General features: G+C 70.7%; 8 protein-coding genes across 8 annotated transcripts; 5 read left to right on the top strand and 3 right to left on the bottom strand.

Annotated features, from left to right (window-relative positions):
* Positions 1-1,450: 1,450 nt before the first annotated feature.
* Positions 1,451-3,050, bottom strand: AURANDRAFT_65131 (hypothetical protein; the record flags this gene model as incomplete). Its single annotated transcript, XM_009039937.1, has 3 exons — positions 1,451-1,716; positions 1,777-1,838; positions 1,900-3,050. 3 exons carry the CDS (start codon positions 3,048-3,050, stop codon positions 1,451-1,453), a joined length of 1,479 nt encoding a protein of 492 aa, XP_009038185.1.
* Positions 3,051-4,489: 1,439 nt separating this feature from the next.
* AURANDRAFT_71872 (expressed protein) lies at positions 4,490-5,564 on the top strand (the record flags this gene model as incomplete). The annotated part of the gene is made up of 1 exon (XM_009040106.1): positions 4,490-5,564. A coding segment is annotated over one exon (1,073 nt), but the record flags the coding sequence as incomplete, so codon positions are not given.
* Positions 5,565-5,631: 67 nt separating this feature from the next.
* LHC49 (putative plastid light harvesting protein) lies at positions 5,632-6,332 on the bottom strand (the record flags this gene model as incomplete). Its single annotated transcript, XM_009039936.1, has 1 exon — positions 5,632-6,332. One exon carries the CDS (start codon positions 6,330-6,332, stop codon positions 5,688-5,690), a length of 645 nt encoding a protein of 214 aa, XP_009038184.1.
* Positions 6,333-8,176: 1,844 nt separating this feature from the next.
* Positions 8,177-10,198, top strand: AURANDRAFT_28192 (hypothetical protein; the record flags this gene model as incomplete). Its single annotated transcript, XM_009040107.1, has 1 exon — positions 8,177-10,198. One exon carries the CDS (start codon positions 8,177-8,179, stop codon positions 10,196-10,198), a length of 2,022 nt encoding a protein of 673 aa, XP_009038355.1.
* Positions 10,199-13,430: 3,232 nt separating this feature from the next.
* AURANDRAFT_65128 (hypothetical protein) lies at positions 13,431-19,884 on the top strand (the record flags this gene model as incomplete). The annotated part of the gene is made up of 4 exons (XM_009040108.1): positions 13,431-14,038; positions 14,250-14,798; positions 16,208-19,015; positions 19,248-19,884. The coding sequence occupies 4 exons, from the start codon at positions 13,431-13,433 to the stop codon at positions 19,882-19,884; spliced, it is 4,602 nt and encodes a 1,533-aa protein (XP_009038356.1).
* A 1,740-nt stretch (positions 19,885-21,624) lies between these two features.
* Positions 21,625-22,401, bottom strand: AURANDRAFT_28499 (hypothetical protein; the record flags this gene model as incomplete). Its single annotated transcript, XM_009039935.1, has 1 exon — positions 21,625-22,401. A coding segment is annotated over one exon (777 nt), but the record flags the coding sequence as incomplete, so codon positions are not given.
* Positions 22,402-22,626: 225 nt separating this feature from the next.
* AURANDRAFT_65127 (hypothetical protein) lies at positions 22,627-23,803 on the top strand (the record flags this gene model as incomplete). Its single annotated transcript, XM_009040109.1, has 2 exons — positions 22,627-22,868; positions 22,963-23,803. The coding sequence occupies 2 exons, from the start codon at positions 22,627-22,629 to the stop codon at positions 23,801-23,803; spliced, it is 1,083 nt and encodes a 360-aa protein (XP_009038357.1).
* Positions 23,804-24,196: 393 nt separating this feature from the next.
* Positions 24,197-24,652, top strand: AURANDRAFT_65126 (hypothetical protein; the record flags this gene model as incomplete). The annotated part of the gene is made up of 1 exon (XM_009040110.1): positions 24,197-24,652. One exon carries the CDS (start codon positions 24,197-24,199, stop codon positions 24,650-24,652), a length of 456 nt encoding a protein of 151 aa, XP_009038358.1.
* Between the last annotated feature and the right edge of the window lie 2,223 nt (positions 24,653-26,875).

Genomic DNA, 26,875 nt, shown 5'->3' with positions numbered 1-26,875 from the left:
GGGCCGCTTGCCGTGCCAGGTCCGCGGCCGGTCGCCCGCGGGGGCGAGGCGCCGCGCCAGCGCCTCGCGCTCCGCCGCCGCGGCCTCGCGGGCCGCCTCGGCCTCGGCCTCGGCGGCCTCGGCCTTCTTGGCGGCCATGAGCGCCTCCAACAGCTCCTGGCGCGCCTTGAGGGCCGCGACGCGGTGGCCGGGGACGTGGAGGTGCGTGCCGAAGAGGCTCGCCGACGGACCCGCCATGGGCGGGTCCTGGACGACGGCCGCGCGCATGTCGTTTTTAGGTATGTGCTAGCTGCCCATAATCGTTTGCGTTGATTACGGGGGCAAACACAGGTTTCTTGAACCTTGCTTCCCGAGGCTGCCCAAATTACATGATGAGAGCGCTCGGGCTGCTCGTCGCGCTGGCGGCGGCGTCGGACGACACGCTCTTCGTCATGGTGTCGGCGCCGCGGAGCGGCACGGAGTGGCTGCGGTCCATGCTCAACGACCACCCGGAGATCTGCTGCGACGGCGAGCCGCTCCTGCGCCTCGGGCGCGTCACGCTCGCCGAGAGCGCCGGCGCCCGCGCCGCCGCGCTCGCGGACACGCTCGAGGCCGCCGCGGCGAACGCGGGCGACGCCGCCGGCGCGCTCAAGCCCTGCAAGAAGCGCGCGCGCGCGCGCGGCTTCAAGTGGTTCGACGGCCAGGGCGGCGCGCGCGTCGACGCGCCCGACGCGCTCCTGGCGACGCTCACGCGCTGGGTGCGCACGCACCGCGTGAAATTCATCGTCCTCGAGCGCCAGGGCCTGGCGAAGCACGTGAGCGACAAGCTCAAGCACCGGAGCTCGCAGCTCGGCACGCGCGCGGTGCCCACGCACTGCCGCGACGCCGCGTGCTCGTCGCGCGTCAACGCGCAGCGCATCGCCCTGCGCGGCGACGTCGCCGGCGAGCTCGACGCCGCCGTCGCGAGCTTCGGGGCCTACCTGGCCTGGGCGCGGGCGACGGTGCCCTTCGACGACCTGCGCTACGCGGGGCGGGAAAAGGGTGCGACATGCCCAACTTCAAAGGCTCCTATCTCGGCCGTTTTCCACTCGTTTCGGCTGATTTCTGGACGAGCGATCATCTCTCGGAAGGGTCTCGAAGCATGGATGCTTTTTCCGGAACGCGCGCGCGCGGAACACTCACGTTGAAGCGAACGTGAATCACTCTTTTTCCTGCCCAGGCTCTACGTGCGCTACCGCGACCTCGCCGCGGACCCGGACCGCGAGATGCGCCGCGTCTACGACTTCCTCAAGGTCGACCGGAGCCACGCGACGAACGCGAGCCTCCTCGTCAAGAGCGTCACGACGCCCCTCGCGGACATGATCGAGAATTGGGGGGAGGTCAAGGCCCAGCTCGAGGCCGGCGGCTGGGCCGACGAGGTCATGCGATAATAGGACCGACACGAGCAGCACGGTAGTATATCGGGGCGCTACTATGGGAGGGCCGGCGCCGGCGCCCCGGCGGCGTAGTCCCCGGGCTGCTTCGCGACGACCTTGCCCTCGGCGACGTACGAGCCCGCGGAGGCGCCCGCGCCGACGACCTTCGCGACGGCGACGGCCTCCTGCGGCGCCGGAGCTTCGGGATCGACGCGCGCGGCGCCCTGCTGGTTGAAGGCCGCGAGCGCGAAGGGCATGAGCAGCAGCGCCGCGTAGACGCAGCAGCCGCCCGCGAGGACGACGACCCAGACCTGGTAGAGACCTACCGCGCGCGATTTGATTTCCCGGTCGAAAGCTCTCGAACGGGGACGCCGGTGCGAACCCTCGACGGTCTTGTCGCAGAGGCCGTCGTAGACGACGTCGCCCATGATGGGCTGGATGTACCTGTGGGAAGAAGGCTTCGTGCGCGAGAACGTTGCCCCTTCGACCGGACGCCGCGGCGTACTTGCAGCTCAGCACCTCGTCCGTGATCTCGTCGACGCTGTCCTCGAGCGTGTCGAGCGACTCGCCGATCGTCGCGACCGCGCTGTCGAGCCCCGTGCAGACGCCGAGCGCCTCGAGATCCTTCGTGTATTGTTCGAGCGAGTCGACGGCGTCGGACATGGCGGAGACGTCGACGTCGAGCGGGTTCTCGCCCTCGCAGTTGAGGTAGTACGCGATGTACTTGTTGTCCTCGTTGTCCTGCGTGAGCACGGCCGCGGGCCCGAGCCAGCACACGTCCGCGATGGCGATGGACACGACGAAGAGCACGGCGAAGATGAGTAGCGCGACGCCCAGGCCCGGCCCGCCGGCCCAGGCCGAGCCGAGGTTGAGGCAGCAGCCGCCCGCGGCCTTGCTGAACCGGCTGGCGCCGACGCCGAGGAGCGCGAGGACGAGGTAGAGCGAGAAGGGGGCCGCGACGGCCGCGGGGATGACGATGGCGACCCAGCGCCGCCCGTGCTCGCGGACCGCGTCCTCCGCGTTGTCCACGGGCTCGTGCATGTCCCCGAAGATGCCCGAGACGTCGTAGATCGTGTCGTTGACCGCGCGGATCTCGTCCATGAACTCGTCGAGCTCACCGCCGGAGCACGTGACGTCGTGGACGGCGGACGTCATGTCCGCCGTCGCGCCCGCCATGTCGCCGATGACGTCGTCGAGGTGGTTCAGGAGGTCGCTCAGACTTTCCAAACCGTCCGCGACGTTCTTGACGCCGGCCTGGAGCGTCTTCTCGCCGTGGCTGAAGGAAGTCATGGAGGCCGCGAGGCCGAGGAGCGTAAAGAGCAGCAGGATGCGGTAGCGGCCGCCCTTGCCCTTGGTGCACGTGTCGACGCACGCGCAGCAGCTGCACTTGCAGCAGCAGCGCCGGCAGCAGTGGATGAGATTCCACAGGAAGCTGAGGAAGATGAGCGCGCCGCCGATGATCGCGACCGTGATACCGAGGTTGACCAGGGCCATGCCGTAGCTCTCCGTGACCACATCCTCGGGCTCCTCCGGCGACTTGGGGTTCAAGCCCGTCAGGTACTCGACCCGGTCCGTGCGCGCCTCCTCGTCGCCGCTGAGGGCGCGGTGCGCGCTGGCGGCGGAGGCCAGGGGCAGCACGAGCATCGAGAGGAGCATCGTAGGAAGCATCCTCGTAGGAAGCATCGACTCGGATCGGATTGCGCGCGCATGTCCGGCAGCCCACCCGCAAGAAAATGTAACATGCAGTTCAACATGACCTTCGGGGCGCCTCTCCCGGAGCTCCGGCACGAGGCAGCGCTCGTTGCTCTCGCGTGCAGCGCGAACCGAGCTTGCAGCGGTAGCAAACGCAGCGGTAGCAGCGATCGTTACTGTCGAGTCTTTTGCATGCGCCCGTGGCTCCTCCTCGCGGTCGCAAGCATGGCGCGCGCGCTCCGCACGCGCTTCACAACGCAACTCGGCGCCGCACCGGTCATTTTAGCACCGATGGGCGGCTGCGCGGGCGGCGCTCTCGCGGCCGCGGTGACCGAGGCGGGCGCCGTCGGCCTCGTCGGCTCCGGCGGCGAGTCGCTCGACTTCCTGCGCGAGGAGTGGGCCGTCGCGCTCGCCGCGCCGCACGACCGCGACCTGCTCGGCTTCGGGCTCAACGTCGGCCAGCTCGACGGCTACGCGCCGCGGACGCTCGAGGCGCTCCTCGCGGAGCTCGGGCCGAAGCACGTCTACCTGAGCTTCGGCGACTGCGGCGCGTACGCTTCGGCCGTCAAGAACGCCGGCGCGACGCTCTACTCGAACTGCGGCGACTCGGAGGGCGCCGTCGCGCACGCGGAGGCGGGCGTCGACGTCGTCGTCGCCCAGGGCTCCGACGCGGGCGGCCACACGCATCCGACGGCGTCGGCCTTCGCGCTCGTGCCCCAGGCGCGCGCGGCGCTCGACGCCGCGGGCCACGGGTCGACGCTCCTCGCGGCCGCCGGAGGTATCGCGGACGGTCGCGGCCTCGCGGCCGCGCTGGTCCTCGGCGCCGACGCCGGGGTTCTCGGGACGACGTTCGCCGCCGCCCGAGAGTCGACGTACACCGCCTCCCAGAAACGCGCCGTCGTCGAGACGACGTGTGGTGCGTCGGGCACGACGCTCGGCACCTTCATCGACGCGGTCCGCGGCATCGACCACCACTCGAGCGGCCTCCCGGGCCGCGCCGTCGTCAACAGGAGCACGAGGCTCGAGGCCGCGTATCTCGCCGCGGACGACGCGGGGCGCGCGGAGCTCCGGGCGGAGCACGACGCCGGCGTCCAAGCGACCGGCGAGGGCCTCGAGTGGGGCGCGACGTGGGCCGGCGCGGCCTGCGGACTGGTCACGTCCGTGCGGCCCGCGGCGGCCATCGTCGACTCGGTCCTCGGCGACGCGCGGGCCGCGCTCAAACAGGGGGCGGGCATGGTCGAGTAAAAGGCTCAGGAAGCCATCGCTGCTGGAAAACTTTTCGCTGCCACGTGTCTGTGCCGCCGGAGGACTGCCGGGCGCCGGTTTGACGGCCGGCGCAGCGCCGAGCGATCGATAGCCTGGCTAAGATAACGTTCCACCAGGCGGCTTCGGAGAGCGTCCGTAAACTGCGCTAGTTGGAGGTGTGGACTGCTATGAGCGACGAACCCAAGGGCGACAAGCCCGCGACCCTGCGCATCCCGTCTGCAACGAGCCCCCGCTGCACGACCACGGACCCGGGCACGCCGCCGAATTCGGCGACGACGCCGTCGGGCTCGCGGAAACGGCAACGTTCCCGGAGCCGCTCCTCGTCGTCCCGGCGCCGCGAGAGCAAGGACCGGTCCCCGCGGCCCCGGCGCGAGGACGGCGCCGACGACGCCAAGGACCGCGCCCGCGCGCTCTACGGCGAGGGCAAGCACGCGGAGGCCGCGGCCGCGTTCCGCGCGCTCGGCGACGCGGCCGAGAGCCCGGCGGAGGCGAGCCGCGAGTACGCCAACGAGGCCGCGGCCTACCTGAGCGCCGCCGTCCACGACGCGGAGAAGTGCGACGAGTACGCCTGCCAGGCCCTCTGCGCGTCGACGCTGGCGCTCGAGCGGGACCCCGACAACGCGCGGGCGCGGCTCCGCCTCGGCAAGGTCTTCGTGCTCCTGGGCGACGTCGCCGAGGCGCGCAAGGTCTTCCGCACGCTCGCCGGGTCCCCCGACGCCGACGTCGCCGACGAGGCCGCGCGCGCGCTCGACCGCCTCGCGCAGCGCGACGTCACGGAGCGCCACGCGAAGCACGCGCGCGCCAAGTCGCGCCACCTCGACGCGCTGGGCCTCGCGCCGGCCCAGGGCTGCTCGACGCCCGACGTCAAGCAGGCCCACGCGACCCAGCAGCGCCGCCACGAGTTCGAGACGTCGAGCCGCCGCCGCGAGTCCGTCAACCGGGCCCGCTCCGCGCTCAAGGCGGCCCACGAGGCCTACGAGGTCCTCCTCCCGACGGAGACGCGCCGCAAGTACCTCTGGAACTTCGACACGGTGGGCAAGCGCGTCCAGCTCGGCGCCGCGCTCGGCGGCGAGGCGCTCGTCCTCGACTACGACGAGCCCACGAACACGCACCTCGTCCAGCTCAAGGCCACGGGCGCCAAGCGCCGCGTCAAGCTCGAGGCGCCCGACGACGCGGGCAGCGGGGCGCCGTAAAGGACCGCTCTTTCGTGTGCGTTTCGTCTTTTTCGCCGCCGGCGGCGGGAGCCCGGCCTGGCTCTCGAGACACCCGAGTGCTGAAAGAGAGAAAGACTGCGCCCTTAGCCCCCCCGATATGCCTTCTCGCCGCGGCGCCGCCCTACGCGTTGAAGAAGAAGGGCACGGAGCCCGGGATGAAGTGGGCCGCGGAGAAGGCCATGATGCCGATCATCGCCGCGCGGCCGTTCTTGAGCTCCGTGACCTTCTGGGCCTCGAGGTCGTTCTTGTTCGCCCAGTCCCAGCGGTAGCCGAGGTCGCCCGCGTCGCGCGTCATGGCTCCCGCCCACGCGCCCTCGGGGAACGTGAAGCCCTCGGTGAGGCCGATGAAGAGGAGGATCTGGGCCATGCCCGTCGGGCACGTCGCGAAGGCCGACGGCGTCGCCTCGAAGGGGTTCACGCCCGCCTCGTAGTACTCGCCGTTGAGCGTGCCCGGGAAGTGCATGCCGTACGACTGCACGAGCGCGCCGGTAAACGCGAGCATCGCGACGCGGCCGTGCTTGATCTCGGCCTCGCGGAGCCACTGGGGGTGGGGCATGACGCCGGCGTGCTCGCTGCCCTTGACGAGGTCGTGGAGCTCGCCGAAGGACATGGGGTCCCAGGCGCCCGCGCCGGGCATGGGGTCGCCGGCCTCCACGCCGCCGTACATGCCGTCGAGGCCCGACGCGCCGAGGGCCGTCGCCGACTTCGTCACGGGGGCGACGAGGCCCATGGCGGGCGCCGCGAGGAGGAGCATCGAGGCCTTCATGGTCGTCGTGCGGGACGGCTGGCGGCGTAGAATGGACTGGATCGCGTGCAGTCCAGCTCAATCACGCGGGCGGGTCGATTTTGCGAGGGAGCGGTGGGTGGTTTGTGTGGCCGGGGGGGGTCGGCGTGCAGCCCGTAGTGGTGCACGCCGCGCCAGCCTTCGCGCCTGCGCCAGCGCCTCGGTCGGGAATGAGAGACAAGCAGAGCCGCGGCACTATCCCGGGTACGCTGCTCCTCACCGCACAGCCACCGCTTCTACGCCAGCGACTTGCTCGGGAATGGAAGCGAACTGGCCGTCGGACAGCCCCTACTGGTTCCTCACCACACGCCGAGCCAAGCCCGCCCCGCAGCGGGACAAGTGGACTCGTCCGTCACTTTCGCCATCGTCGTCGGTCGCCCTATTCAACGTCAACTCGATAAAATTATCAGGATGATACTTTAACCTTCGCGCTTCGACGGGAGCTCGAGAGGGGCTGCGCTGAGCGCCGGACTTCGGGTGCTGCTCCCGCCGCCCGCGGGTGCGGCCCCCGGGTGGCCATGGCGTTCGGCGGCGACGGCGACGCCGACGTGCTCGAGGCCCACCTGCGGGCGCTCAAGTTTTCCGTGACCGCCGCCTGCCGGTCGCTCCGGTCCGGCCCGCGCGACGCGGAGCGCGTCATCGCCATGGAGGCGTCCATCGGCGGCTTCAGCGCCCTCGTCGACGACTTCCAGGAGCTGAGTAGCCTCGTCCGCGAGGCCGCGGGCCAGGGCGTCGCCGTGACGCCCTGGGACGACGGCGACGACGACGCGCCCGCCGTCGGCGCCGCCGCGGAGCCGGCGCGCGCCGGCGGCCACCGCTCCGTCGAGGAGATGAAGACGGCGGAGGAGAAGCTGCAGCAGACCTTCCACGCGAACCCGGAGCGCCTCATGACCCCGCGGCGCACGTTCACGAGCCGCCGCGGGAGGAAGCGGACGTCGATCGCGCGGCGCCTGGGGAAGACGGGCATGAACCGCGACCTCGACTTCCGGATCAACCAGGGGGAGACGTCCCGCGACGAGCTGTTCGAGGCCGCGCGGCCCGCCGCGGCGCTCGAGGTCGGCGCCGGCGCGAAGTACTCCGTCGGCGCGCGGTCGTCGCCGAAGCCGTCGGCGCGCGTCGCGCCGTCCGCGCTCATGACGATCCGGGGCTCCGCCAGCTCCATGCGATCGATGGAGGAGGAGGAGGAGGGCGACGACGTCAGCCCGCTGTCGAACGACGTCGTGGGCCCCCTGTCGAACGACGTCGTGCGGCCCGCGAACCCGGGCCACATGCTCAAGCGGCAGAACTCGTACGAGCTCCACGAGATGGGCTCGCGGCTGGGCATGAACGCCATCGACGTCCCCGAGGACAAGGGGTCGCCGGCCGCGTCCGCGCGGAACCTCAAGTCGACGCCCGCGCGGAAGTCGTTCGGCAAGGACAAGGCCGCGCGCCACGGCGGGAACCGCATGCGCCAGACCATCGTCGACGGCATGGCCGTCATGGGCGCGCTGCCCAAGGCGGCGCACCGCGTGCGCTGGGGCATGACGCTCAAGGGCGCGGAGAACAACCACTCGCGCGCGATGGAGGCCGAGGAGGTCTTCGACCAGTTTTTGGACTCGTTCCGGAAGCGCATCTCCAAGGCCGTCGCGGCGCTGCAGGTCTCCGGCGCCTTCGCGGGCCACGGGTCCGCGGCGGAGCGGCTCACGGACGTGCTCCTCGAGCTGGGTAGGGAGGCGCCGCGGTCGCTCGTCGACGACGTGCTCCGCGCGCGGCCCGCGCCGCCGGGCGTCAACGGCGACCTGCTCGTGGAGCTCGTCGTCTCCGTCGAGGAGCGGCGGACGCAGATCATGCTGGACGCGGGCCGCAAGGAGTGCGCGGAGCTGCTGGAGATCTCGGGCGCGGAGGAGTTCGTGCGGACCGTCGGCGAGGAGGACCAGATGTGCCTGGGCCTGAAGATGTTCCACCCGAAGAACGACATCATCGAGAACTTCGAAATTTTGATGATGTTCGTCCTGCTTTTTGTGTTCATGACGCTGCCCCTGTGCCTCGCGTTCGACCGCGTGAACACGGCGCTGCTGGACATCAACTTCGCGTGCGACCTCATCTTCTGTCTGGACGTGGTGAAGAACTGCAACGTGGGCTACGTCGACGACCGGGGGGTTGTTGTGATGGACCGGAAGATGGCTTTAAAGAACTACTTCCAGACCTGGGCGCTGATCGACATCGTGAGCTCCGTGCCCATCGACCGCGTCATGGACGCGGCGACGGAGGGCAAGGAGGACGGCGGCGGCGTCATGGGCTCGAAGAAGATTTTGAAATTATTGCGGCTCGTGCGCATGACGAAGCTCGTGAAGCTGCTCCGCGCGTCGCAGCTCGTGAAGAAGATCCGGGAGAATCTGATGGCGTTCATGGAGTTCTACAAGATCTTCGTGTCCGACGCGACGCTGAAGCTGTGGCGCCTCTTCTTCATGATGCTCACGCTGTCCCACTGGGGGTCCTGCCTCATGTTCATCCTGCTCAAGGCCTACAAGTACCCCTACGCGTCGTGGGCCGTGCGCTGGGACGTCGTCGCGCCCCACACGGGCGTGCCCGTCAAGTCCGTGCTCCACTGCTACACCTGGGGCATCTACAAGACGCTGATGCTCGTGCTGGGCCAGGCCTACCAGGAGTTCCCGACGGCCCAGGTCTGCGAGAGCTCCCACGGCTGGTGCGTCATCGAGTCGTGGATGACGCTCGTGGGCGTCTTCGCGGGCTGCTTCTTCAACGCGATCTTCGTGTCGACGATCACGTCCATCCTGGTGTCCATGGACGTGTCCATGCAGGAGTTCGAGGAGCAGCTCCAGCGCACGAACGACTACATGCGGAGTTTAAGGCTGCCGGGCGAGCTCCGGGACCGCATCCGCGACTACTACCACCACCGCTGGAAGGAGGGCGTCATCTTCGACGAGTCGCTGATCCTCGAGCGGCTGAACCCGGAGCTCTGCCTCGAGATCCTCAACTACAAGATCCGCGATCTCGTGCCCAAGGTGCCGCTGCTGCGGACGACGCCGAAGGCGTTCTCCGAAGCGCTGGCCCCCGCGCTGCACCCGACGGTGACGACGGAGGGCGACGTCGTGTTGAAGGAGGGCGACTACGGCGACGCCATGTACTTCATCGACAAGGGTCTGGCGGAGGTGCTCGTGGAGGCCGTGGGCGACCAGGTCGTGAAGCTCATCGCGGACGGGTGCTTCTTCGGCGAGGCCGCGTGCCTCCTCAAGGTGAAGCGCACGGCGACGATCCGGTGCAAGCACCTCATGTCGAGCTACACCGTCTCCTCGGAGGACATGGACGAGGTGTTGGAGGACCACCCGGAGATTTTAAAGTACATCACGCGCGTCGCGCGGAGCCGCATCGACCGGCTCCAGCTGCTGCACCTCAACGCGCACCTCAACGAGGGCACGGCGGGCCTCATGTCGACGGACGACGACGAGGACGCGCGGACGCCCCTCTTCGTGTCGCTCGCCGCGAAGCACCGCGCGGAGCAGGCGGGCACCGTCGCCGCGCGCGTGCGCCACTCGCTGGCGAACATCTACCAGAAGGGGTCGTCCATGGTCGGCGGCGGCTCCATGACCAACGGCACGCGGAGCTCGCGCGCGAGCAACCGCGCCGCGTCGCAGCGCGCGGGCGGCCCGAGCTCGAAGCACGTCATGGTCCAGCCCGGGTCCATGCGCTCCGTGCCCGAGCACCACGCCGAGGACGACGACGACGACGAGCTATCGTCGCTGAGCGGCGAGATCGCGCCGACGCGGGGCGTCCACGCGACGATGAAGAAGCAGCACTCGCCCAAGGCGACGCACCGACCACCGCCGTCGACGCGGCACCACCGCTAGCGCGCTCGTTGCGCGCTTTAGACTCTCTCGGACCATGGACGTTAGAGGGGCTCGAGCGCCCCGGGCTTCCGCAGGAGCAGGTCGAGCTTCGCGCCGAGGTCGTCCCGGAGCTTCGCGACCTCGGCCTCGAGGCCGTCGATGCGCCGGTGGACGTCGTCGGCCTTGCCCCGCGCCTCGCGCGCGTGCGCGGCCTGGGCCCGCAGCGTCTCCCGGGGCAGGGGCTGCTTCTCCGGCGCGGGCGCTGCGGCGTGCGACGACGGTGCCGACGTGATGAGGGGCTCGAGGTTCGTGAAGCGCGCCTCCCACGTCTCCCGCAGGTCCACCAAAATCTCGCGCCACTCGGCGTCGATGGCGAGCCCGCGCGCGCGGCCCACGAGCTCGCCGGCGCCCGCCGGCGCGTCGTAGGTCCGCCCCTCGACGAGCTCCGGGAGCTGCATCTCGAGGAGCGCGTGGCAGAGCTTGACCTTGTCCTGGGACACGGACTTGATGAGGTACTCGACGTAGCGCTTGAGCACGCGCCACCGCAGCTTCGGCACGAGGTTCAGCGTCTGGCGGAAGTCGTCGCCGGGGATGGTCAATAATTCCGTCTGGCCCCGCGAGATGGCCTCGTCGATGCGCCGCGAGCAGCCGAGCGTCGACCCCTCGCCGAAGACGGACCCGGGCCCGACGTGCTCGATGATGAGCGCGACGGACGTCGGCTGGGCCACGAGCCCCAGGGCCTTCATGTGCTGCATGGCCCGCTTGCCCGGGGGCTTGACCCGCCGCGCGGCCATGGTCACCTCGCCCGACGCGACCTGCGTGGGAATCAACCGGTGGGCTGGGACGTCGGGGCCAAACTTTGGAACTCTCGAGCTCGGTCACATCGATTCGGCTCATGTTTGGACGACTCGAGTGCTCTCGTCGAGTTCTCGAAGCACGATGGAAGCGCTTGCGTCAAAACCGTCGCATACGCTCAAATTGAAGTCCGGTTGAAGATTTGAGTTCCACGCCGGCCGCGACGATGTACGTGCCCTCGTCCGCGAGGTCGCCGACGCCGTAGACGACCTCGCCCGCGGGGATGGTCAGCGGGCTCAGCTTCGCGCAGATGTCGGCGACGAAGGCGGGCCCGACGCCGTTGAAGAGCGGCACCGTGCGGACGTGCTCCTCGTACAAATTGAGGAAGATCTCGCCCCGGAGCTGCCGCGGCAGCGCCTCGAGGACCGCGCGGTCCTCGGACCTGGGCAGCAAAAGAGAGATTCAACGTCGCTTCAACGTGAGTGTTCCGCGCGCGCGCGTTCCGGAGAAAGCATCCATGCTTCGAGACCGCTCCGAGGGATGATCGCTCGTACAAAAATCAGCCAAAACGAGTGGGAAACGGCCGAGATAGGAGGCTTTGAGGTTGGGAATTTTGCTCTCTTTTGCTGCCCTGCCTCGGACTGGCGCGAGTTCTGCTGGCGCACGTGGCGGATGACGCGCTGCGCGAGGTCCATGGGCAGCGAGTTCGCGCGCAGGTAGGCCATGATGCGCTCGATCTTCGCCTGCTGCTTCCGCTCGAACGTGTCCGGGTCGAGCACCGTGAGCACGTACTGGATGAGCCAGCCGAAGAGGAGCGCGCCCACGGCCATGGACACGATGGCCACGAGGCGGCACCGCAGCAACGGCGACCCCATGTCCCCGTAGCCCACGGTCGTGATGGTCTGCATGGCCCAGTAGACGCACGCGACGTAGCGCTCGGACCGCGTGACGTCGTCGCCGAAGGGGAACACGGACGCGTAGGCGCAGCCCATCCAGTGGCTCGCGAAGACGAGCATCACGAGCAGCTTCCCCGCCTGGATGAGCGGCAGCCAGTAGAGCAGCTCGTCCTGGTACTTCTTCATGAGCCGCTTGAGCCGAAACAAGCGGAAGAGCTTGAGCACGCGGAACGTCCGCAACAACTTGAAGAGCTTGAAGGCCTGGCCCTGGGGCGCCGCGTTCGCCCGCGACGTGCAGGGGCGCACGGGGTGGTAGGAGCAGCCGATGGCGTCCGCGGAGCCCCGCTGGAGGTAGTCGACGGGCGCGCACGCCAACAAATCGATGATGAACCAGCCCCGGAGGTAGACCGCCGCGATGCGCCGCTTGTTCGCCGTGACCTTGGCGCCGCCGTGGGCCACGGCGGCCATCTGGTCCACGACGGCCGCGTTCTCGCCCATCTCCGTCGCGTAGAGCGCCGTGAAGAAGTTCACCAGGATGTCGAGGATGAAGTAGACGTCGATGGCCGTCTCGACCATGAACCAGACGCCGATGGCCGGGTAGTCGAGGCCGATGCGCACGGGCACCATCACCGAAACGTAGGCGAGCCTACGACGCGCGTCGGTGACGATTGTTCATCGTTTCTGCGGTCCGAGTCTCTCGCAAATCGTCGCGGATGCGGGACGCCGCGGCGCGCGCGAAGACCTGGCAGACGTCCCACCGGAGCCGCAGCGGGCCGTCGGGGTAGAGCACAGGGATCGCGTCGCAGCCGCTCCGCCGCGCGCCGTCCGCGGGCTGGAGCCGCACCGTGCCCTCGCGGTTGAGCTCGCCCGTGCTCGACGCGTCGCCCGTCGGGGCGCGGTACATGGTCGCGCGGATCGTGCCCTCGCGGTGCATGGCCTCGCGCGCAGCCTGGTTCGGGTCCGCGGCGCGGCGGCCGTCAGGCCCCACCTTGCCCGCGGCCCAGATGAAGTTCGGCGCGCCGTAGCGCAGCCGGCTCCGCGACTTGACGGAGCTCGTGATCGTCTCCTCGTCGTTCTCCTTGCCGGCGGCGAGGAGCTGGAAGTCCTTCGACGAGTCGCCGACCTGCGCCTGGAGCTTGGCCCAGCGCATGGCGCCGATGGTCGACTTGTGGTCGAGGCGGATCGCGGGGATGTCCATGTCGTGGTCGTCGACGTCCTCGTGGGATCCGTGCATGGCCTTGAAGATGGCCGCCTCCTTCGCCGCCGTGTCCATGGGCTGCGACGGCCGCGGCTGCATCGCCGCCAGCACGCGCTGCTGGCTGTCGCGCCGGTGGTCGTCCTCCTGCTTCGCGTCGTCCGCGCCCGTCGCCGCGTCGTCGGCCTCCTTCGCCGGCGCGGCGTCGCCCATGGCGGCGCGGACGGAGCGGCTTAAGAGCGCACCAGCGCTGCCCCGAGATGGGAAGCACCAGGGCGATGGTGAAGAGTTGGTGGTGAAGAATAACAACTTTACACAACGATCATGGAGAGCACGACGGTGTGATCGGCGCGTCGTGCGCGGCCGCATGGTCAAGGACGTGAACCGGGCGGAGCTCGATGCGCTGGAGGTCTTCGTGCGCGCGCGGCAGCAGCGGCTGACGCGCTGCGTCGAGTCGGACCTCGCGCTGCAGTACCAGGTGCTCCAGTGCGGCGACCGCCTGGGCGAGCGCATGGTCGCCCGGGCGCGGAAGAAGATGCTGCTCCAGGACGAGGGGAAGACGCTCGACGACGCGTCCCTGCTGGACCCCGTGGACCCCTACCTCGAGGCCTTTGACTCGTCGATGACCGTCGTGCCGTCGCACGACGCGAGCGCGGCGCGGATCCCGGGCGTCGTCGCGGACTCGGGCGCGTCGTTCCGCTGGAACGTGCGCCGCCTCGAGCGGGGCTGGCGCGGGTCGCCGTCCTGCACGGCGCCGCGCCAGCTCACCTACTCGACGGCGACGAACCGCGTCGTCCGCAAGAACGCGCCGCAGCTCATCCCCGGCCTCATCGGCACGCCCGCGGCGGCGGAGCACAAGACGGCGCCCGGCGCCAAGGTCGCCGGGGGCTTCGACTTCTCCCTGCAGGAGTTCCTGAACTGCGTGCGCACGGGCAAGGGCGGCCTGGGCATGCTCGAGCCCGCGCTCCCGAACGCGTCGAAGCCCGGGCAGGAATCAAATCTTCAACCCGACTTCAATGTGCGCGTAATTGAACGGATTGTGCCGGACTCTTCGGCTGTGCTTCGAGAACTCGACGAGAGCAATCGATCCGTCCAAAAATTAGCCGAATCGACATCGATTTGATCGAGATAGAGAGTTCTCGAGTTTGGTCGGGACGTCCCACACCAGCGGTTGATTTCCACACAGGTCGAAGCTCGCGAACCTGTCCGACGCGGCGCTCACGAAGATCTTCTACATGATCGACGAGGACCGGTCCAACTCGCTGAGCTTCGACGAGTTCTACACGGCGCTGGAGAGCTGGGAGGACGAGCGGCGCGCGGCGCGCGACCGCGAGAGGCGGCTCCGCGAGTCCGTCTGCTGGCGCGGGGGCATCAAGAAGGAGCGCTTCTTCGAGAAGGTGCGCGAGGCGGGCAAGATCGGCGCCTTCGGGCGCGTCGTCGCGCGCGGCAAGTTCCTCTCGCAGCACTCGCTCCTCGAGCTCTCGACGCTCTTCGACGAGATCGACGACGACGGCAACGGCGACCTCACCGCGCAGGAGTTCCTCGAGGGCCTCGAGGCGCTCGACGCCCTCAAGAACGGGGGCAAGCAGTCGCCGCGGAAGAAGCTGTCCCACGAGGCGTCGCTCCAGTCCCTCGCGTCCGCGGGCACCGTCGTGACCGCGGACGACAAGCGGCGGCCGGCCACGGAGGGCGGCGGGAGGAACCAGCGCGGCCGCGTCCGCTCCTGCATCTGCCGGTAAAAACTACAGCTTATCGTCCGGGGGCTTCGACGGGGTGTCGCGCGACGCCTCGTCCCAGGCCGCGGCAGAGCCCAAAGGCCGCGAGCCACAGCGCCGCGGCGCCGTAGAACGCGGCGTCGTAGGACCCCGCGACGTCGTAGACGACGCCCGCGAGGAACGGGCCGGCGACGAGGCCGCAGGCCATGGACGAGAAGACCGCGCCGGACGCCTCGGCGAGCCTCTCGGCGGCGACGCAGGACCGCGCCATGGGCGTGGTGAGCGCTATGCAGCCGCCGGCCGCGGTGCCGACGATCAAAGCGTAAGCGTAGCACGCGGCGATGGAGTCGACGACGAAGGGAAGCGCCGCGTCCGCCAGGGCCGTCGCGAGCAGCATCGCGCGAAAGGTCGGTTGAACCCCTTTCGCGTCGGCGGCGCGCGCGACCGCGACGCGGCCGAGGGACCCGCCCGCGCCGACGAAAACCACAACCAACGACGCCGCCGCCGCGGCGTGGCCCGCGTCGCCGGCGTAGGCGACCAAGTGCACGAACGGCACCTCCCAGGCGAACGCGTACGTGAAAACGATGCCGCAGAGTAATCGCAGGCGCGGCGTCAGCAGGGGCGGCGTTTGCGGCGGCCTCGTCTCCCGGACCGGCGCCGCCGGCTTTCGATTCTGCGGCCTCCGCAGCGTCGGCGCCGCGAGGCCCACGACGAAGATCGAGGTCGACAGCGCGAGGGCTCCGAACGTCGCGCGCCAGCCCGCGGCGACGATGAGCAGGCGTGCGGCGACGCCGAGGACGACCGTGCCCGCGCCGGAGCCCGCCGTCGCGACGCCCGACGCGAGCGCCGCGTCGTCGCGGCCCGCGAAGGCGACGGCGACCGCTACCGGGCACGGCGGGAACGCGAGCGAGTGGCCGAGGCCAACGACGAGGCCGAAGGCGAGTAGAGCTGCCAGAGCTCCGTCGCCGCGGCGGACAGCGCGAGCCCCGCGGCGGCGACGGCGCCGCCGGCGGCCACCACTCGAGCCGCGCCGAAGCGCGACTGCAGGCGCCCGGAGACGTAGGCGCCGCTGAGCATCGCGCCCGTCGACAGCGATCCGACGCCGCCGAGTAAAGCGCGGCTCGTCGAGATGTTGGCCTCCATCAGCGCCACCATGAGCGTGCCGTAGGCGTAGTGGAGGCCCGGCGCGTGGGCCATGGTCACGAAGGCGGCGGCGACGATGCGCCAGCGTTTCGCGTGCTGCGGCGCGGCGTTTGCAGCCGTTTCTTGCTGCGACGCCATCCGTGCGGCTCCGCAGCGCTATCGCCTCATCGTAGGCTGTGCAGCTCTATCGCATCATCGTAGGCTATGCAGCAGCTCGTGAGACAGCACCCGAGAGTAGCCAGAGCCCATCCGCGGCGGCACCATCGCGGCACCACACCATGAACAGGCCGGCGTTGCAGGGCCTGGGCGCTGAGTGCGGCACCATGGAGGGCCGCCATGGCCCTCCGGGCGGCCGCAAGCAGCTGCGGCATGTGTCGCAGGTGTCGAAGGGCACGCCGGACCTGCGGTCGACGGCGGACCTGCGGTCCCTGGGCATCGACGCGCCGCGGCGGCGGCCGACGATGAGCCGGGGCAGCTTCGGGTCTCTGGACAGCAACCTGAGCCGGCCGTCGACGGCGCAGCAGATGGCGGAGCTGGGCAAGCCGAAGACGGCGGCGGAGCGGCTGCTGCGGGGCTACCTGCTGGAGCGCGTGCCCGACCCCGTGCCGCTGGCCGAGAAGCTCGCGCCGCCCGTCGCCGCGGACTTCGCCTCTCGCGCGCGGACGGACCGCGTGAAGCGCTTCTACGGGCCCGACGGGTCGACGTGCGTGCGGCGGCCCCTGACGGCGACGGACCACGCCCTGACGAAGCGCCAGCTGCGGGCGCTGGACCCGCCGAGCGAGCGCGGGGCCGAGGACGACGCGACCTTGGGATCCTTGGACTCTGCCGCGTTCGGCCTCAGCGCGTACGAGTCCTTCATGATGAAGCGCAACGACCTCACGGTCACGCAGCGCCAGCGCCTCCACGCGAACCGCCGCAAGGACGAGAAGCGCACGCTCAACGGCAACGCCATCGTCGTCCACAAGAAGATGCTCCGGAAAGTCCGCGCGCAAGCGCTCGAGGCCAAAGAGCTCGCGGAGAAGGAGGGGCGCGACGCCTCGGCGCCGCGGCCCCTCATGGCCCTCGAGGACCGCGCGGAGCGCATCTCCACGGCCATCGGCAAGATGGAGGCGACGCTCCAGGAGGCGCAGGCGCGGGATCTGCAACGGCGGACGAAGGCCGCGTGGAAGATCCAGCGCTTTTTACGGGGCGCGACGGTGCGGTCGTCGCAGGGCGACCTGGGTTTGAAGGGGCGCTTCATCGTCGACTTCTTCCGCTTCCACAAGACCGACGACGAGGAGTCGCTCGCGTCCTACAACTTCAAGCCCGAGCTCTACGACCCGCTCGCCTTCTGCATCCAAAAGGCCTACCGGAACTACCGCGCGCACGCCATCCGCGTCAACTGGATCTGCCTCCGGCTGGCGGCGCGCTGGCGCGCCAAGTACAAGCTCAAGAAGCGGCGCCAGCGCCTCGAGGCGCTGCGGAAGGCGCGTTTGGCCGCGAACGAGCTCTACAAGCGGAAGAACACGCGGTTCGTCGCGGAGGTCGTCCGCGAGTGGCGGCGGCGCGCGCTCGACGTCGCCCGGGCCAAGGAGACGTGGAAGCGGGGCATGGCGATCCTCGTGATCAAGAACGGGCTCAAGGGCTGGTACGTCGCGCGGACCTACAAGAACGACGTCGCGCGGCACCTGCGGTCCGCGGGCGAGCCGGAGGTGCAGGGGGCCCTGGTGTATTTCCTCGCGGACGGCGACTGGGGCCGCCTCGTGGAATCGCTGGACAAGGTGCTGCGGCGGGCCGGCGCGGTGCCCGACGGCACGTCCGGGTTCTGCCCGTTTCTGAAGTCGCGCGTCGTCGGCACGCGGCTCGAGCTCGCGGACCCCTCGCTCGAGGAGTACATCTCGCTGAAGCGGGGCGACGAGCGGTTGCTGCCCGTGGCCTTCTGGACGTTCTTATTGGAGGTCGACGACGAGGTGAAGCGGTGCAACGCGGGCGACCGCGTCGAGCGGTCCGAGAAGTCGTCGGAGGAGCAGGCGCTGCTCCTCAAGTGCTTCGCGCGGGGGCTGCTGCGCGACCCCTGGGACGCGTTCGTCGACGAGGGCACGGTGGTCGACGGGCTGCCCGTGGACGACGAGCTCTGGCGGTCGCCGGAGATGAGCCGGGCGAGCGTCATCGACGCGCGGACGCACTTCAACCGGACCCACGGCCTCGAGCACGAGCGCGACGAGACGCCCTACGTGAGCAACGGGTCCGCGGACCGCCTCGTCAAGCGGGCCGAGGCGCGCCGCGACTTGAACAAGGTCAAGGACATCAAGCTGACGCTGGCGCTGCGCGAGGGCGCGCTCCGCTTCAAGAACAAGAAGGGCAAGAGCCGCGGGCGGCGGGCGCTCATGGCGTCGTCGGGCGAGGGGCGCGCCGTCGGGGCCGTCGTCGCGGCGGCGGGCGGCCTCTTCGAGAGCGGCGTGGCCCAGGACGCGTCCGTGCTCCCCGAGTCCGACGCGAAGCGCGGCTACAAGATGCGCTGGGTCTGGGACGACGAGATCTGCCGCCGCTGCCACGCCATCATCCCGGACGCGGCGCGCGCTCGGACCTGCCGCACGTGCGAGAGCCTGACGAACCTCAAGGCGGACCGGCCGAACGAGACCTTTAAAGCGAAGATCGCCGCGCGTTTGGAAGGCGCTTTACCGGCCATCGACCGGTCCCCGGGCAAGGCGCCGCCGACGGCCTGCGGCGTGCCCCTGGAGAAGCCGACGCGCGTCTCCCACGTGCGCAACGAGAAGGCGTCGACCTTCGTCGTCCACGCGATGCTCCTCGAGTTGGCGGAGGCGCCGGGGTTGGGCTGGCGCCGCCGGGGCATCTCGCTCGCGCAGCTCTGGCGCGCGGCCGTCGCCGACGCGCGGCCGGCCATCGCCGAGCTCGCGAAGCGCAAGATCTCGTCCGTCGGCCACCTCTTCGACGTCGCGCAGCGCGTCCGGGGCGTCCACAACCTCGTGTCGCTCGCGCACGTCAAGGTCGCGAAGCGCGTCGAGTCCATGCTGCGGCACCTCGACGACATGCTGCGGTCGCGAGCGAAGGGGGACCTGGCGCTCGAGCGGCGGCGGCGGCTCTACGCTAATGGGTAGGCCCCTTAGTGTGGGGAGTAGTTAACAGACGTTGGTGCGCGCACGCACGGCATTTCATCGCGCTGTTGCAGGTGGGTTGCAGCACACTTCGCTTGACGCGGATCTTTTGACCGTTCGAGTATTCTGAGGATTTGAGGCTCGCCGCGTCGCCCCACAAGACACGATGACGGCCGTCGCAACGTCCCACGTGCCCTCTGAGAAGCGCTCGTCGCCATCGCGAAAGATTAGGCCGCTCCAATTCCTCCCGGTCTCGAAGATCCAATCGCCGCGCAAAAGCCCGTCGCCGAACGAGGTCCAGTCCTTCCCCGACCGGCGCATTCACTGGAACCCCGACGACGACGCCGACGACGACGTGGGCCTCCCTTTGTCGCCGCCGAACCCGCCGTCGATGCTCCCGCGCGCGGCCGCGGCGGACGCGCCGACGATCCCCAAACTGGCGCCGCTGACGCCGCCGCGGTCCGACAAAAAGTCCCCCGGGCCCCCGCGCGGCCACGCGTGGACGTCGCCGGGCCGGCGCACGCCCGTCGTGGACCTCAAGCGCTCGAGCATCTTCGAGTTCCGCGACAACGAGGACGACGAGCAGATCCGTTCCGAGCGGTCGCTGCGCGGCAACTGGTCGGTCGAGGACGACGCCTGGGAGGACGACGCCGCCGAGGAGGCGACATTCCCCGTTTCGAAGCCCGACATGGACGAGTCGGCGCCCGCGCCGCCGCCGCTGCTCCGGAAGGACGACGTCGCGACGGACCGGCTCGCGTTGCTCGCGTGCGTCGCCGCGGCGGACTACGCCGTCGGCCTCGCGGGGGGGCACGGCCCGTGGGCGGCGCGCTGCTTCGGCTTCGCCTACGCGCTCCTCCTAATGCGATAGGGCTCCCATGGCGTCTTAAAATCCGAGAGACTCCTCGTACCAAAATAGACGTTAGTCCGAGTCGCCGTTGCGCGGCGACGCGAGCGCCGCGTTCAGCGCCGCGTTCAGCGCCGCGATGTCGCCGGGCTCCTGCGCGCGCGTCGGCGGCGTCGACCGCACGTCGGCGTCGTCGCGCGAGCGCGCGAGCGGCGGCGGCGGCGGCGGCGGCCCGCGGTTCCGCGCGGCCGCGGCCTTGGCGACCTGCTCCCACATGCCGTCGAGGGCCTTGAACATGCCCGCCTGCGCGTCCGGCGGCGTCGCGTTCTCGTCCGCGGGCTCGCGCTCCGCCGACGCGTCGTCCCAGCGGCGGCGGCGGCGGCGGCGCGGCGCGGCGTCCGGCGCGGCCGCGCGCGCGACGGCCGGCGGCGCCTCGACGGGCGGCGCCTCGACGACGACGAAGCCCCCCTCGACGACGGGCGACTCGACGGCCGGCGGCGCCTCGGCGCGCGGCTCGAGCGACCGCGGCCGGCGCCGGCGGACGTTCTTCCTGGGCGGGCCGAAGTCGAACTGGAGCACGGCGTTCGCCGCCGCGGGCGCGGCCTGGCGCGCCTCGCGGAGCCGGTCGCGCTCCTGGCGCAGCAGCTCCTCGTGCGCGCGGATCTTCCGGTCCCTCTCCGCGCGGCCGTCCTCGCGGATCTCCCGCGCGTTCTTCCGCGGCGACGCGTCGGTCTGCGCGTCGTAGAAGTCGTCGTCGCCGACGCGCACGGGCGCCTCGTTGCGCTCCAGGTCCGCGCGCACGCGCCGCGCGACCTCGCGCGCTTTCGAGTTGTTCTCGTGAAACTGGCGCAGCGCCTGCTCCCGGCGCTCCCGCGTCTCCCGCTCCAGGGCGGCCTTGCGCGCGCGGACCTCGTCGGCCGTGAGGAGCGCCGCCGCCGGCGTGTCCGGAGGCGCGTCGCCGCGCTCCTGCTCCAGGCGGAAGCGGCGCTTCGCCTCGCGCGCGCGCGCGCGGTTCTCGTGAAACTGGCGCGCGGCCGCGTCGGCGTCGACGGCGGGCTTCGGCCGCTCCGGCGGCTCGGCGGGGTAGTCGTAGTCGTCGGCGAAGAGCACGCGCCGCTCCTCGGCCCTGCGGCGGTTTGCGGCGCCGCGGCGCCGCGCGTCGTCGCCGTCGTCGAGGCGCCGGATCGGGCTCGCGACGACGCGCGAGCCCTCGGACGCGGGCCGCGGCGGCGCGCGCGTCGGCGTCGCCGGCGGCCCGTGGATCTTCTCCTTGTTGCGCCGCACCTCGGCCTGGCGCCGGTCGTACTCGTCCTTGAGAGCCTCCGGGAGCGCGACGGCGCCGCCGATGGGCAGCGGCGGCCGCCAGTCCTCCTCGTCGCGGTCGTCGCCGCCGTCGGCGACGCCGCGCCACTCGGGCTTCTCGTCGTCGACGACGCCGCGATATTGGGGCCGCTCGCCGCCGTCGCGCCACCGCGACCGCGGCGGCCGCGGCTCCGCGGCCGGCGGCGGCCGCGCGTCGCCGCCGTCGTCGGCGCTCTCCGGCGGCGGCGCCGCGTCGTCGTCGTCGCTCACGACGCCGCGCCACTTGGGCCGCTCCTTGAGCTTCTCCGCGGCCTTGGCCGCGCGGCGCCTTTCGCGCTTCCGCCGGTCCGCGGCGAGGCCGTCGTCGCGCCGCACGGCGTCGCGGCTCAGGTTGAGCGCGTGGCCGCCCATGGTGTGCGAGAGCACGGACTGGACGTGCGACCGCACGTAGTCGCTCGTCCGCAACACGCGGTCCGCGGACGGCCGGCGGCTTGGGTCGCGCGCGAGGAGCTGCTTCACGAGCGCCGCCGCCTGCGGCGAGTACGCCGGCGGCAGCGGCTTCGGGTCCTTCGCGCCCGTGACCAGGCGGCAGAGCGCGGCCATGGACCGCGCCTCGAAGGGGACCTTCAGCGCCAGCACCTCGTAGAGCAGCACGCCGAGCGACCAGACGTCGCTCTTGAACCCGTAGGCCTGGCCCTCGAAGATCTCCGGCGAGAGGTAGTAGGGCGTGCCGACCTGGGTCTGGGCGAGCACCGTCGCGCCCTCGCGGCCCCGGAGCCGCTTGGACACGCCGAAGTCGCCGAGCTTGACGACGCCCGCCTTCGTGAGGAAGACGTTCGCCGCTTTGATGTCGCGATGGACGATGCGCTTCGCGTGGCAGTGGCGGACGGCGACGAGGCACATGACGAAGATGGACATGGCGTCGGCCTCGGGCCAGTACCGGCCCGCGCTCCGCCGGCGGTTGATCGCGCCGGCGAGGTCGCCGCCGTCGGCGTACTCCATGACGAGGTAGAACTTTTGCGACGGCTCGTCGGCGAAGGACGCGACGTAGCGGCAGATGTTGCTGTGCTCGTGCTGGGCCATGAGGTCCGCCTCGCTCTTGGCCTCGGCCAACGCCTTCGCGTCCTCGCACTTGATCTCCTTGACGACGACCTCCTCGCCGCTGCGCCGGTCCCTGCAGAGCATGGCCCGCCCGAAGGACCCGGAGCCCAGCACCTTCAGGACGTCGAAGCCCTCCATGAGGGTGTTTTGCGGCGCGGCGTGCTCAGAAGGTGTTGCGTGTCGGCCGGCTCGGCTCACAGTTCGAGCACGGGGCAGCTTCCGGCGCGCATCGCACCGGTCGTGTGGGTCAACAAATTGTTCAACGAGAACTGCACCACTTTGGTTTCCGTCGCATTGCATCAGGCCTCTCAACAATCGATCGCGCGAGCCTCGTCGCGCGCCCCATCCGCAGCGATGGCAGCGATGGCTTCCGCGCCGTCGCGGAAACCGCTGTCGCGGGACCGGCTCGCGCTCTGCCAGGACCGGCGGCGCGCGGAGGCGCTCCAGCGGCAGCGCGACGCGCGGCGCAACCTCGCGGACCACGCGCGGGCCCTCGCCGCGCCGGAGCCCGAGGCGCCGCGCATGGACGTCGACGCGACGCTCAGCAAGGCGGAGCTCAAGCGGCGGCGCGCGGACCGCGAGGCGAAGGAGCGCGCGGCGAAGTGGTCGCTCGAGTTTTGCATCCCGGAGTGGCTCGTCGAGATCCCGCGCGGAAGCGGCGTCCGCCCAAGCGCCACGCTTATGAAACGTCATCCGTAGGCCGGACCTCAACGGCAAGGGCGACGCCCACGGCGGCGGCTGGTACGTCGTGCCGCGGCCCGAGGGCAAGCGGTGCCTGGTCGTCGCGTCGCGGGGCAAGACCGCGTCGAGGCTCCCCCACGGCGACGTGCTCCACCGCTGGCGCAGCGCCGTGCCCTCCGGGTCGCCGCAGACGGCGACGAAGGACGACCAGGCCACCGTGCTCGAGTGCGTCTTCTACGAGCCGTCGAGTACGTATTTCGTCGTGGACGTGATGACCTGGGGGGGCTACAGCCTCTACGACTGCACGGCGGAGTTCCGCTTCTACTGGCTCCGGACGAAGCTCGGCGAGCTGGAGCCGCCGGAGGAGGCGGCGCCTTACGCGTTGGCCCCCGCGCCGTACTTCGACGCGGACGGCGACGGCGTGCTGGCGGCGCACGGCGGGCCCCTGCCCTACCTCCGCGACGGCCTCCTCTTCTACGCGAAGCAGGGCCACTACGCCCTCGGGCCGACGCCCCTCGTGGCGCTCTTCAAGGACGCGGCGTGCACGCGGTACTTCGCGGCCGACGACGAGAGTTTGTTCGTGGTGCTGCGCCACGAGCGCGGCGAGCTGCGGACGCTCGACGGCACGGCCGTGCCCCGCGCGGCCGCCGCGGCCGAGGCCTTCGCCGAGGGCGAGCTCGCGCGCTTCCAGCTCGTGCCCGCGGGCGACGGCGTCGCCGCGGCCTTCGACCGGCGGTGCTCGAACAAACGCGCGCTGCCGGACTCGGCGAGCAAGATCGCCTTCGCCCTGCGGCACAAGACGCGGCCCCTGGGCATCGCGGACGTCGTCGCCGTGGCGCGGGGTAACGGGGTTGGGTAGCGCGTGGTGGCCCAGGGAGTGTGACCGCGGCGCACCGGCGGCGCCGGACGAGGCTCTTTTTTTTCGGGCACCCCCGGCCAAAACCGCCCGATCATCCTGTGGCTTGCACTGGGGCATAATCAATGTCCGCGTCCGTCGTCCACATTAGCAGAGCCGCAGTCTCATCCGAGAGGGCAGCGAGGGCAAGAGAGCGTCGCACGATAGCACACAGAGAAATGGAGGTGAAAAAATCCCGCTTCGGCGCTCTTCCGGGCCCGCGCGGCGCTCTGCCGCTGCCGCTTCGCCCGGGCCTCGATTTGAGCCGCGGCGGGGACGAGGGCTGCGCCAAATCGCGAGAGAACCACCGCCATCGCGCGCCGCGACGCTCACGCGTCCGCCCCCTCCGCAGCAAACATGAAGCTGTCCGCCGCGCTCCTCGTCGCGCCCGTCGCCGCGTTCGCGCCGCGGGCCGCGCCCAAGGCGTCGGCCGTCGTCGTCCACAACAACGGCCAGATGGGCAACGTCGACGACTCGTACCCGGCCTTCCTGCCCGGCGGCCTCGGCACGGCCGGCCCCATGCCCGAGGACAGCCTGGACGGCTCGTCGATCTTCGACGGCCCCATGGGCTGGGACCGCGAGGCCTACTCGACGGTCTTCGTCGACCCGTCGCAGCTCGACGCGGCCTTCACGAGCGCCAACGGCGCGGCCCTCGACGCCAAGCTCGAGCCGTACAGCGAGGGCGACCAGAAGAAGCTCCTCGACAAGTTCGGCGACCTCGAGCTCCTCAACATGGACGCGAAGAAGATCGACGCCTTCATCAACCCGCCGCCGCCGAAGAAGAAGGCGGCGAAGAAGGAGCCCAAGGAGTAGGCGCCGCGGCGGGGTGGCGCGTGGTGTAAGCGGGAGTTGCCGGGACTCGGACCGCGCGGTTCCAATCCGCGCGGGGCGTCGAAGGTCGCCCCGGCCGCGGCGCGGCGGACCGCGCCTGTGTGCCGAATTGCTGAACATGGACGCGAAGAAGATCGACACGTTCATCAATCCTCCGCCTCCGAAGAAGGCGATCAAGAAGGCGCCGGCGGCCGACGGCGACGCGCCGGCCAAGAAGGCTCCAGCAGCGAAGAAGGCACCGGCGGCGGCCGACGGCGACGCGCCGGCCAAGAGGGCTCCACCAGCGAAGAAGGCGCCTGCCGCGAAGAAGGCGCCCGTCGCCGAAGCCGCCGGCGACGACGCGAAACCGGCCAAGAAACCCGCGAAGAAACCCGCGAAGAAGGCGCCGCTCGCGGACGAGTCGAACATCTGAGCCACATCTAAATAAAGAGCCTAGACGATGCCGCCCTGGATGTCGACGGAGCCCGACGCCGAGCGGTGCGTCGGCATGGGGATGCGGCCGCCGGGGCCCAGGTCGCGCGCGAGCGCCGCGTCGAGGTCGTCGTCGTCGCCGCCGCGGGCGCAGGGCACGCGCGGGAACGACTCGTTGCGCCAGGCGACGTAGAGCAAGCCCGCGCCGCAGCAGGCCAGGAGGCCGCAGGACACGAGCGCGACGACGTAGGCCGCCTCGTAGGTCCAGCCGAAGTCGCAGGCCGAGACGATCAGGACGACGGCGACGTCCGCGCCCGCGTGGAACGCCACCACAAAGGGGAAGCCGAAGGGCGCGCGCTCGCCGAGCCAGATCCAGACCCGCGACGCGAGGGCCAAAGCGCAAAAGCAGAGCAGCGCGACCTCCCAGCCCACGAAGACGTGGACCACCACTCCGTGGAAACTGCCGAAGTAAACGCTCGTGAGCCAGCGGCTGAAACCCGTCTGCTCCGCGGCGTTGAGCAGCGCGCGCCGCGTCCGCGCGTTCCGGCTCCGCGGCTTCCAGTCGTCGTCGTCCGACGGGTCCGAGTTCAGCGACGCGTCCGCGCCGGAGTCGTCCGGCGGGCGGCCGTTGAGCGTGCGGCCGACCTCCGCGTAGCAGTAGCCCCGCCAGAAGAGCTCCTCGAGCACGGGGTTCACGGTGCAGAACCAGACGCCCAAAAAGAGCAGCGCGCCGTCGCGGAGCGTCGTGCCCCGGTAGAGGCCCTTGTCCCGCGTCCCCGACTTGATCTCCTTCGTGATGCCGAGGTCGTCGAGCTCGCGCTGGAGCGCGGCGAGGTAGACGAAGAAGCCGCCGAAGCCGACGACGCACAGGCTCCCCGTCGTGATCAGCGCGCAGCGCTTCCACTCGTAGGGCCGCGACAGCGACCGGCCGAGCGTCGCCACCTTCTTCCGCGTCGCCGCCGCGCTCGGCGCGTCGCCGCGGAGCCAGAGCGTCAGCAGCGGGCCGGCGACGAGGACGAACTCGTAGCAGAAGACGGCCAGGTAGGCGCTCTCGACGATGACGAGCGTCCACCAGACGACTAGGCAAGGGAGCAGGGCGTTCACGTGGACCAGGAGGTCCAGCGTCGTCTCCCGCGCCAACATGACGAAGGTCTGCGCGTCCTCGATCGTTGCTTCGGGCGCGGGCGTCGCCGTGGGCGCGGTCACCTCGAGCGGCTCCTCGGGCATGTGCTAGCCGCGCTCAAGAAGAGCAGCGGCAGTCGTCTCTCGCGTCGAGCGTCGGTGCTCGATTGGATTCTCCGCACCTATGGACAGGCGTTTCGCTCGCCGGGGCTACCGGAGGAGGCGCCGGCCGTCGGGGCCGCCGAAGGCGAGGGCATGCACGACTCAATCGTTAGGTTAATCTGCGCTCCTTACCCGCCTACCTCCTCGACGCGCCGCCGCACGAGGTCCGCGAGGGCGTCGGCGCGCTCCATGGGGATGTTGTGGTCCGAGTCCGGGATCGCGACGAAGGCCGCGTCGGGGAACTTCGCCGCGAGCTTCGCGTAGTACGCCGTCGCCGGCTCGACGTTCAGCGGGAAGGGCGACAGCGCGCCCGCGCACACCGTCGTCGGGCAGCCGATTTTCCCCAGCCGCGATATGGCGCCCGTGTCGCCGCAGCTCCGGAAGATGGCCGCCTCGTCCTCGCGCGCGCAGCGGAGCGCGAACGAGCCGTCGCGCCGCTCGACGGCGCAGCCGTCGACGTAGTCCTCGACGACGTCCGCGGGCCAGCGCCGGCCGACGCCCCGCGCGATG

The sequence above is a fragment of the Aureococcus anophagefferens genome, assembly GCF_000186865.1.
Source record: "Aureococcus anophagefferens unplaced genomic scaffold AURANscaffold_13, whole genome shotgun sequence".
Taxonomy (NCBI): Eukaryota; class Pelagophyceae; order Pelagomonadales; family Pelagomonadaceae; genus Aureococcus; species Aureococcus anophagefferens.
The sequence above is the reverse complement of the archived record's forward strand: the minus strand, read 5'-3'. Positions and strand labels throughout refer to the sequence as shown.